The sequence below is a fragment of the Chinchilla lanigera genome, unplaced genomic scaffold (assembly GCF_000276665.1).
Source record: "Chinchilla lanigera isolate Chin_1 unplaced genomic scaffold, ChiLan1.0 scaffold00132, whole genome shotgun sequence".
Lineage (NCBI taxonomy): Eukaryota > Metazoa > Chordata > Mammalia > Rodentia > Chinchillidae > Chinchilla > Chinchilla lanigera.
This window is the reverse complement of record NW_004955533.1, coordinates 1,406,002-1,418,017: the sequence shown is the minus strand read 5'-3', so window position 1 is coordinate 1,418,017 and position 12,016 is coordinate 1,406,002. Positions and strand designations below refer to the sequence as shown.

At 40.1% G+C, this 12,016-nt stretch overlaps 1 protein-coding gene across 6 annotated transcripts in view; it reads right to left on the bottom strand.

Moving 5' to 3' along the window:
- Positions 1–12,016, bottom strand: part of Herc2 (HECT and RLD domain containing E3 ubiquitin protein ligase 2) — a 184,367-nt gene that overhangs the window by 71,024 nt on the left and 101,327 nt on the right. For all 6 annotated transcript variants that reach the window (XM_013507678.1, XM_005410402.2, XM_013507680.1 and 3 more), the window contains 4 exons: positions 7,800–7,990; positions 6,922–7,027; positions 6,746–6,837; positions 2,271–2,446 (listed from right to left, as the gene is read on the bottom strand). In XM_013507678.1, the coding sequence (XP_013363132.1) occupies positions 2,271–2,446; positions 6,746–6,837; positions 6,922–7,027; positions 7,800–7,990 (565 nt within the window). The remainder of the gene's footprint in view (positions 1–2,270; positions 2,447–6,745; positions 6,838–6,921; positions 7,028–7,799; positions 7,991–12,016) is intronic.

Genomic DNA, 12,016 nt, shown 5'->3' with positions numbered 1-12,016 from the left:
ATTTTATGGTTTGGGAGTAAAAATTTAGGAAAACTTTATGTGATATCAGCCACAGAAGAACAAGCTTATGTAGAAGGTACTGATATATTATTGGTCAAAAATACAGATGAGAGCTGGGCGCACACCTGTAATCCCAGCTCTCGCGAGGTTGAGGCAGGAGGATTGTTGTGAGTTCGAGACCAGCCTGGGCTACAAAGTGCACTCAAGGCCTGCCTGAACTGCATAGCGAGACCCTGTCTCAAAAAGACATTAAAAAAAAACAAAAACAGATGAGAAACCAGGAGGGACATTCAGAACACTTAATGCCTGGCACCATCTAACTATCAACCCCTCGAAGGGAAGGTCAGCTGCATGAAGTCATTGTGGGCACATCCCACTTGGGTGCCGGCCTATGGGAGACTGCGTGGATCACCAATTCACCCTCAAGTTTTTAATGAAGAAAATTACATTCAAATATCTAGGTTTTCTTCTGTTAATGCATTCAATTATGTAAAACTGAATTGACTGCCTTATTTAAATGAACGGATGTTTTCTTCATTTAATTAATGTGTAGATATGATCAGCTTGACATATAGCCTAATATATTTTAGGTAAGGCAGTATCTTGTCAACTTTTATGCAATGCAAAAGGTTTTGAAATAAAACAGGGCTGACTCTAAAGCCAAGACGAGAGAGCCCTGGAGTACTTCTCAGCACAGCAGCTGCCCACTCCTGACCATGGGAATGCGCCCAACATCAGAGTGGACAATCGCCTTTGTCTCCACGTCACACACTGGGAAGAACCTAAGCAAAGGTGTTTGAGTCAACAGGATGAGGCCAGCATGCCGACTGCCACTGGTGCCTGTCTGCAGTGCCAAGCCCACACCAGCAACTCAACAGTGCCTGGGGAAATGATGAAAACACACCCACTTAGACTTCATTTCTGACGTGCCCCAGCCACTGCACATACTAGTCAAGCACTCTACCACTGAGGCATGTCCAAGCCCAAAACGTACAAATTTATTCTGCATACCCTTTGACTTAGCATTTTCACTTACAGCAATTACTCTAGGAAGATACAACAGGTAAGGACAGTGATCATCTACACTATGTGTTGCTGTAATAGTAAACGGGACCTAGAGCACACACGTCTTGGAATAAATGCACAAATGACAGATGCTGCTACCCCCTGGCATAACACTTGGTTCCCTCTACCAGAAGCACCCTCACCTGCCTACTCTTTCTTTTTTTTCCCCACCGGTACCGGGGATGGAACTCACGACCTTGCCCTTGCCGGGCAGGCGCTGTGCCACTGAGCTAAATCCCCAGCCCCTTGCCTACTCTTCTCGGTAACACTGACTTGTCCTGTATAATCTAGGTACAGTGCTCTACTACAGATCCTCAAGGCACATGCATTCGCCTTCTGGGCAATGATGTAGCAAGGCACTCACTTAAGTTTGTCTGATTTTGTTTCACACATTCACCACAGGACTGGCCAACAGCAGATACATGTTGACACATGCATGCTGAGTAGTTGGGTAGTAACACCACACCACTCATACACAGGGCAAACTTGACCAAATGAGAGGCGAGTCCTAAGATGAAATGCTGCACTACAAAATTACACAGAAGACTTCTAGAGACAGCTGACAGCGACAGCTGTGCCCCTGAACTCCACTGAAAACCTCTAGAAGGGAGCTGTGTGGTGGCTCATGCCTGAGATCTCAGCACTCTGGGAGGCTGAAGCAGAAGGATCACAAGTTCAAGCCCAACCTGAACAACTTGGTGAGCCTCTATTTCAAAATATAAAAAAAGGGCTGGACATGCAGCTCAGCGTGAAGGCCCTGGATTCAATCTCCAGTACTGAAGGAAAAAAAAGTTAAATTGGTAAGTTATACACTATGTATATTTTACCATAATAAAAGTGAATAAACTTTTCTTTAAAAAGTAATGATAAATACTTATCCAAAACAAGCTATAATATATGCCATACTACTTCCATAGGAAATTAATTTAGAATAGGGAAAAAAAACTACAACGAGTTTATACCAAAAGAGTATGGTGATATTTCAGGGAAAAAAAGAAAGCATTTTCATTTTAGCAGTATTTTTAAAAACATCATACATTTAAATATTTTCTTAAAAATACCAATTAAATTTTGTTTGTAAACTAAACAAACCTGTGGACACAAGCCTACTGCCCATGTAAAACACACTCTGATCTAACATGTACGTGAGAGAGGGTTCTGGACCGACGTGAAGCTAAGCGAGCACAGTCACACCTGGCTCTCACCTCCCGCTGCTGCCTTTGTCATCCTCCTCCTCTTCGTTATCTGAAGCCAAGAAAGGAACTGCAGCCAAGTCCTCCTCCTCTGCACGGATGCGCCCCAGGAGGATGAGCCCGTGGATCTTACAGTCGATGCCTGAGCTCCTGCACTGCTTTATGGCAATTTCAATGTACCTGTGATACTAGATGAGAAATAACAAGCTACACTTTTTAGACTCAAGCACATGTGATACTATGGCTGGAGAGGCAGGACATCTGAGACGTAAAGCATGTAGAACGTCAGCCTCCTTACGTTCTAGAAATGCCAGCTGAGTGAGTAAAGCAAATATAACACATCCAAATACGGTTTGCCTTCAAAGGAAGGTATTAACTTATCAAATGTGTCTACTTGTGGTTCGGACTTGTATCAGTTTTCTTACTAAAGCTAAGCAGGATGAAAACCTTACTAAATGGCAAACCACTCTCTTTCAGAGTTCTCTTCAATCAAGATGTGTTACTTCACAAAGAGAATGTTAGGCAGTCACACAGCCTTCATAATTTTTAAAACACAACAGAATATTTGAATATACAGAAATTAGCGAAAAAAGTGCAAAGAACTCCATAAGCCATCACCCAATTCACAATTATCACCCTCTGATTATCACCAATCTTGTTTATGTATGTATTATCATTAGAACACTACAGGTATTATGTTGTTTCAAAACTTTAGCATGTACCACTGAGCTACAGGCTGTTAAAAAATATGTCCACATTATTATCATAGCTCAAACAATAATTCCTATGTCATCTAACATGCTACAGCAATCAAACTTCTCATTGTACTATAAACATTTCACTGCTGGATTATTGTTTAACTATTTAAACCAAAATAAAACAAGACCCAAAGCCCCTCTGCTGTGTCATCATTTGTTAAAGTCCATGTGCTGACTCTGCAAGTGTCCACACCCTGTACATGGCAAGCTGCGTTCCTATGGTGCCCTGACAATGTTCTTCTATCCTTATGTGACAGGTGAACAAGTGATGTGGCAGGAAGCCCACAATACTAACAATTTCTTTTCAGTGTCTACACTTCACCTGACCAAACCTCAATATCTACCTATTTCACAGGCTGAACAAACATTCATGGACAATGCAAAAGCCAAGGTCAGAATACGAAGAATGCTAGCCAGGCATGTTGATGCAGGCCTGTAACCCCAGTACTCAGAGGCTGAGGAAGGAAGATCTCCAGTTCCAGACAAGCTTAATAACTTAACAAGATCCCGTCTCAAATTTTTAAAAAAGGCTGAGAATGTGCCTCAGTGTGAAGGCCTTGTATTCAATGCTTAGAGACGAGAGACAGACGAGAGGAGAGGAGAGGAGAGGAGAGGGGGGGCGGGGGAGGGAGAGAAAAAGGAAAGAAAAAAGACCTAATCTTTTTTTTCCCCTTTAGCAAGAAAAAGGCAAGACAACTAAGAGTTAAATGGAGTGCAAAGTACAATGTCTGAATCAAGAGTCATAAAATCCAACTTCAAAAAGACATCTATGGGATAACCAGAAAATAACACTGATTGGATATTATATGACACTAAAGAATAACTGCTGGATTTAATAATGATACCTGAAGTCCTTGTTGAAATGAATAGTGAAGTAAGTGACACTGAAATAAAATCATTTCCGAGGAAAATAAACCAGGAGGGAGAAAATGAAGGGAGCACAACTGGAAAAATAGTGGTAAACGTCGCAGCTTGGGCTCTAAAAGGGTCCCGTATGTATTCCATCTTTGGTTATATGCTAAAAATTTCGTAACAAGCCAGACGCACAAGAAAGACTATTAAAAGAGTCTGGAGTTTTCTAGTCTTTCAGTTGGCTGGGGCAGGGGGTCATGAGTTTCCCATTTACTCACAATGTTTCATGTTTCTTACCTAAGTGATATACACAGTATTTTGCTCACAAGTTTTTTTTTTTGGTACCAGAAATTGAACTCACAACCTCGTGCTTGCCGGGCAGGTGCTGTACCACTGAGCTATATCCCCAGCCCATGATATACAATATTTTGCATTTCTCAAATATTACAGACTAAGGCTGGGTGTGGTGGCACATGCCTGTAATCCCAGCACTTGGAAGGCTGCGGCAGGAGGACTGCTGTGAGTTCAAGGAGTTCAAAGCCAGCCTGAACTGCCTTGCAAAACCCTGTCTAAAAAAGACCTACATAAATAAACAAATAAATAAATAAATAAAATTACAGACTAAATTGTTTTTGAATTGAAAATATTTTAGCTTAAACCTCTGCTAACAATCTCTGCTCATTTAATTAACTCTATACTTCCCGGTTTAGTTAAAACACAAAAGTACTTAAGAGTATAAGACACTCTACAAACTGCACTCAGTCACCTAGCAACAAGGTAACAGTAACGTGTACCACAATTCAGTACTATTTTTTTCTCAGATATACTCAATGCTGCTTGGCAAGCACAAGGCCCTGAGTTCAACGCCTAGTACCAAAAAAAAAGAAAGAATGAATTTTTCATTTTTATAATTTGTCAACGTACTCATAAACACTGCTAATTAAATATTAATCAACATGTCATAAAATGAATGGTAACTAGAGTAAACAATGTATTATATATTTCAAAATACTAGGAGAGGATTTTTAAATCTCACCAGAGAAATATTTGAAGTGATTACTATGTCAATTAGCCTGATTTCATTGTCCCACAAGGTATCACAAAATGAAATATCACAATGTACCTCATAAATATATACAATTATTATTTGCCAATTAAAAATAAAACATAAAATGAAACAAAGTATGGACCAAGAGAATGGAGTAACAGATTGATATTTAAGAAATATACATGCTGAGCAAGATGGCACGGGCCTGTGATCCCAACACAAGTTTGAGCCAAGCCTGAGTAATTCAGAGATACAGTGAGACCCTATCTAAATGTAAAGACCCTGAATTCAGATCCTTCTACCATGCGAGGAAGGGAGAAAGAATGGGAGAACAGGAGAAAAGAAGGAAGAAAGGAAGAAAGGGAGAGAGAGAGGGAGGGGGAGAGGGAGAGAGGGAAGGAGGGGAGGGGAGGGGGGAAGGAAAAAGGGGAGGGGGCATGCTATAATTTCAACTACTCGGGAGGCTGAGACAAAAAGACTGCAAGGCAGAGGGCAACCTTGGACAATTTACTGAGACCTTGTCTCTAAAAAATAAAGTATAAAAATGAAAGGGCTGTGGATGTATTTAGTGGTGGCACACCCCTGGGTTTAATCCGCAGTACGGTAAACAACAAATAAATAAACAGAGCTTTAAAAAAAATAGGGTGGACCTGGTGGCACATGCCTGTAATCCCAGCACTCAGGAGGCTGAGGCAGGAGGATCACTGCAAGTTCGAGACCAGCCTGGGCTACAAAGTGAGCTCAAGGCCAGCCTGAAATGCACAGTGAGACCCTGTCTGAAAAACACACCAAAAAATGGAATGGTAGTGCTGGAAGTGTAGCCTTGGTAGAGGGTTTTCCCAGCATTCTTAAGGCCCTAGATTACCACAAACAACAACAACAAAAAAGAATGACTGATGAACTGCACTGAACGGTTTTTTTGTTTTTTGTTTTTTGAGACAGGGTCTTGCTGTGTCGTCCAGGCTGGCATCAAGCTCATGGCAATCCTCCTGCCTCAGCCTCCCAAGTGCTGGGATTACAGGTGTGCACTACCAACCCCAGCTGCATTTAACAATTTAAAAATAAATCCCTCACCTACAATAAATTTTGGATGAATAAAACAATCAAATAATTGATAATTTTATGTACTATCATTGCCTCAATTAAACCAGTCCTACAAAACAAAAGCACAGATAATACAAAAAAAAAACTGAATTTGTTTTATTTTACCTACATTCAATGTATTAGAATAGTGTCTGTATTCTCTGTGTAAAGATTTGCTGAGGGTGTGAGGAAGAAAATCTCACTGATCTGCAGTGTTCACTGTATAAAAGAATCCTCTCAGGTTCTCTCAGAATTTTCAAGAGATACAATAAACTTGGATCCATCCTGACAGTTACCTTACTACCAACTGAAATACTGCTACCACATGCCAAGCTCAGCATCTGATGCCAAAGGGTGTGACAACAAAAAAACAATTTCAATGCCACAGATATGGTCAGAAAAAACATCGTAAACTAAGATATTTAAAAAGACAAAAAATGTGATGTGAATAGCAGCCTCAGTCCTGTGCTAGCCACATTTACTAATTCTGTTACCAAAGACTAACAGATTGCTCCGCAGCCTTTTGGCTAGATTAAGTGCAAAGAGAAACAAAAAGAACTCTGTTTTTCATCTCCTTTAGAAACTGCTCTGAAAAACAGCAAATCAAATTGTATAAAACAAACCGTTGAAACTCTAAAACAAATATTATTTAATGAAGAGGGGAAAATTGGGCTCAGTGCTAGTGCAGAAGCCATTTCCCTTGTCCTCTGAGAAGCACCCCAAAGGAGGACAACCACTGCACTCACCTCTGTGCAGTCATTCAGAAGGGGCACGGTGGTATCAGTGGGGTTAATGTTGATCGTCTTTAGTTCAATCAGGTTATTTAGGGAATTTCCACCTACAGAAAAAAAACAGCAATCAAACAAAGGCGTCTTATTAAAGGACAGAAAAGACCTCTTTTTCAGTAAATAAATTCAATTACCTGACACTACAACCAGGGATGGCATGTAGCTACTGTCTGCAGGATCTACTATCATTTTTAATCTATGAACCAGAACATCTGGGAAAATCTCCAAACGAATCCAATGCTTTAAAAAAGAAAATTCTCAGTTAGTAAAATCAGGCTATATTTCAGCTACTATAATAATATCACTGAAATTTGAATTTTTGTTTTTTGGGACAGATTCCCATTATATTGTGCAGGCTGGCCTCAAACTCAAAGCGTTCCTCCCACCCCAACCCCTGAGTACTGGGTTTACAGGTGTGCACCACCATGCCCAAAAATCTCCCTTTCTTTAAAATATAATAAGAGAAAATTTTGTATTACCCTGGCAGAAACCAGAATATTCCTCCCCATCATCACTCGTTACAGGAAAGTCTCACTCTAAACGCCAGAAATGACATAGTTATAGACTCCTTATCAAGGACAGCCCTGTCATCCCACGAAGAGTCAATGACAGAAAGCACCAGAGTAAAGATGAGAAAACGGCCTCTTCTCCAAGCCTGTGCGTGGGCCAGCGGAGGTGCACCCACACAGGCGAGCAGACGAGAGACAGCAAGGGAGGCTGTGTGAGAAAACCTCCACACCACAAGCAAAACAGGAATTTGTACATTTTATTCAGAAAAAGAAAACAAAAAGCCTACTACATCCTCTATCAACTGATCAGTCAGGTAAATATGTGTTATACTAATATACTGTTTAAAATCTCTTGACAACGATATTACTCTGTAATTTTGAACAATTTATGAAGTGCAACATAAAATGCGCACTGCTGGGCAGCATCAGTGAGATGTCAGCTGTGCAAACCCCGTGCTGAAAATCCGAACGGAGGTGCTCCTGAGCGCCTCACTCCACACTACCTTCCCCTGCGACCCTGAGGACTGCCAGCAAGGCTCGCTGCCGTCGATCAGACGGGAAGCCTGGTTCACCGAGGACGACACGTTCAGGCTCTTCACCATGCGCGACCAGCTGTCCAGCAACATTCCTGGCTGGCTGCTGTGGCACCGCTTCAGCTGTTTTCCAGAACGGCCACAAAATACTGCAGACTGTCCTGTTTCATGTGGTCAGAAAGAAAGTGAACACGGCTGAAGTGGGCAAGAACTTTCACGGCCAAGGTATCAAAAACACCACATCCTGACAATCTTCTTACTTTATAAAAGACGGGAAGTTCCTAATGAAAAGACGCTAATCACAAAAACCTCTTCAAAAAAGTCAGCACGATATTTTACACCAATTTATGCGAAGTTCACATAAGTTGCAGTTTATTCTACTAAACTCTCTCAGGCAAAAAGCAGAGTAGAGTATTTCCAAGTAAAAGGATGGTAATGAGGTGTGGGAAAAGCTCAGCAACAGGCCTTAAGAAAATATTCTGCTCACAAATGATCGTGGGGTTCTAGAGGTGTAGCTCTGTGATAGACTGCTCACCTAGCATGTAAAGGGTCTGGGCTTTATCCTAACATCACAGAAACTAACTCATAAATGCAGAAAGAAAAAGCAAATTTGTAAAATGCTTCCATATCCTGTAGTGGTAAGTTCAGAAATGGGCTGTTCTCGTTGAGGACAATTACACGAGCTAAACAAACATTCAAAAATGAATAAATCACCTTCAAAGTTTCTGAATCAATGAAATGGTAAAGAAGCACATGGCCAGAACCTAAACATCAGTAGAGATGAACGGAGGTGTCCTCACACGGCACTCGGATCCAAGGCCGCTCTGCCTGGATGGTACCTGTCAGTTTGCACACCGAGCCCCCGAAGGACAAACTGCACCCTTACTGCCCCAGGACAGGAACAGGACAGCACCTGGAGGCAGAGAGGCCAGGAGGGCTGGAGATGCCCACAGAGAACAGCCGTGCTTGAGAGCTCGACAGGAACTGTGAAAGAAGGGTGAGCTTGCAAGGCTGCAGGGTTTCGCTTGGCTTTTTCTTTTCTTTCTATTGTTTTTCTTTCTAAACAGACTGTGAGCGTGGAATCATCTCAACCACTGAAAGCTGACTGAAGTGAACTTAGATAGCTACTTACCCCAATACCTAACAGGAGAACCTTCCCTCCCCAGATCTCTGGAGAAAGAGAACATCAACTTCAATTTAATTCAAGAGATGATTTCAAAAACAAAATGTCCAGGACATAATGGTACGTAAGCAACAAGAAAAAAGAAATAAAAACTAGCAGAAATGAATAAAAACAACCCCAAACATTCTAGAACCTGGACTTAGAAGACACAGATTTTATGCTAAATATGTTCAAAAAGGCAAGGTAACATAGAACGTTTTAGTAGAGAACTGAAAAAAGACTAGAACGTCTAGAACTGACATATGTATAATTAGAGGTATGACTAGGGAGAGCTGAGGTGTATGTAGCTCATTGGTAGAGTGCTAGCCCAGCATGTGTGAGGCCCTAGAGGTAACAAAATATCTAGAATGAGGAACTGAAGAGTAACTGCTTAGAAAACATAAATAAAAACATAAAAGATTTGTCAGACAGAAATAAAATCAAACAAAGTGAAAAAGCACCCCCCCAAATCAAGAGAATAGGGCAGATGTACCATGTAAAAAAATACTAAATGATGAAGAGAATTTCCAAAACGGTTAAAAGATAGCAAGCCACAAAGTTATGAAGCCCTGCCAACTCCCAGAAAAGTAAACATGAAGAAATACTTCTCTATGCCCAGGTAAAACCTATGTAGGATGAAAGCCAGGCGCAGCAGCACGTACCAATAATCACAGCTACTCAGGAAGCTCAGGCAAGAGGATCGTAACGTCTGGGCTTGCCTAGCCAACTCAGGGAGACCCAGTCCCCAGAAAACAAAATACAAAGGGCTGTGGATATAGTTCAGTGGTACAGAGCCTGCTCAGCATGCACAAAGCACTGCGTTCAGAACTCAGTCCTGCAAAAAACTAAAGCACTCAGAGAACCACAGGAGGCTTTCTTTTATATATACACACAATATTTATAAGATCCAAGTCACAGGCTGGACCAGGTGACCACATGCAAGTTTCAAAAAATGTCAGATCGGTTGGTACCTACTCTGACAAGACTGGGCATGTTCAACATGATATGCCCATTGACAACTGGTACCTATTCTGAATGCAACACAAAAATCAGTAATAGAAAGATACTCTATGTATGAAAACTAAAGGCCAATGAATACAGGAAAAAAATCCTAACTGAATTTTTAAAATACTGTGAAACAAATGACAGTGAAACTACTCCTATATATCAGTACTGCAGGACTGAGCTTTAAACCTCATTTTCAAATAAAATTTGAATAGAAAAGATGACGGTGAAAAATTAATAACCTAACTCTCACTTCAAAAGAAAGATAAAATCTATCTCAACCTAAATCCCATGAGAACAGGAAAGGAATGGTAAAAATATGCGAGACCGAAAACCAAAGCCAAAAGTTGGTTTTCTGAAGATTAATTAACTGATAAACTAATTGCAGACTAATGGGGAAAAAAATATTCAAGATAAAGCTTGAAAAGGGAACAGCACTACAGATTCTACAAATGACACAGGTCTCCCAAGAAAATTACAAACTAGAAATAAAAGAAACTTTCTCAAGATGATAAAAATTATATATAAAAAACTCACAGTTAATATGATACTCAACTGTGAAAGACTGAAGCGTTTTCCCCTAATGAGGAAGACAAGAATGCCCACCTTTTCTACTTCTATCCAACAAAGTAAGAGATAATGTGGACAAAGCAAAAAAGGATAGGGGGATGGAACAGGGGAGCAGGAAAGGAAAATAAAGGCACTTAAACTGAAAAAGAAGAGCTAAGACTGTCTTTATTTACAAATGACATTAGCGTGTATGTAGAAAATTCAGAAGAATCCACACACAGAAGAACTGTTAGAGGAAATAAAGTCAGCCAAGTTGCTGCATACACACAAAACCCAATTTCTTTCTATACACTAGCAATACATGTACCAAAAAGAAAGTTAAGAAAACATTTCCATTAAAATAGCATGCAAAACAAATACTCAGAAATAATTTTAATCGAGAAAGTGTAAAAAGGCAGGCAAGGCAAGGGGGTAAAGAAGAGTGAAAATGCCAGGAGTATGGACGAATCCGCCACAATGAAATCCTCCAATCTGTACATCCAACGTACATGAATTCTAAAACGTGGGAAAAAACAAGGAGTAAGACTGTACACTGAAAATTACAATGTGTTACCGAAAGAAATTATCTGCTGTATCACTGAAAGCATAAACAAGACTTATGCAAATGGAAAGACATGCTTTATATTCGGATTGAAAGACTTAACATTGTTCAAATGATGCACTGCCCAAAGCACTGTGGGGAGTCAGTACAATTGCTATGAAAATCCCAGTGGCTTTTTTTCTAACGTAAGTGGGAAAATTCAGACCCAAATTCATTTGGAATTTCAAGGGACAACAAATGGCCAAAACAATCTTAAAAGAGAACAAATAAGAGGACTCACTGCTCAATTTCTAAATTTACTACAAAGCTATCACGATCGCTATATCATAATGGCGTGGTAGTTGGCATAAGGGGTAAACAAATAGTTCAAGTTAATAGAATTAAGAACTCAGAATGAACTCTCACATTTATGGCCAACTGACTTTCTGTGAGGGACTCAGTAAGACCTTTCAATGGGGTGCTGGGAACATTAGGTACACACATGCAAAAAAAAACAAGTCGGATGCGTTATACTTTAAAATTAACTCAAAATGAATCAAAGAGCTAAATTTAAGAACTAAAACTACAAAATTCTTAGAAAGAAACAGGCTAATCTTCATGACAACTGTTACTTCAACTGACAACAAAAACAAGATACCAAAATGTACAAGCAAAGTCATTACAATTTAGAACTTCTGTGTGACACAAGATCCTATCAAGAGTAAAATGATGACCCACAGAATGAGATAAAATATTTGTAAATACATATCTGATAAGGCTGTAATATCCATAATATGCAGAAAACACCTACAAGTCAACATCACAAACTTTTAAATGGGCAAAGAATTTGAAAAACTATCCCCCTCTTCCAAAAAAGGTATACAGATGGCCAAAAATAAAAAAAGTAAAGAGATTCAATATCATCTGTCA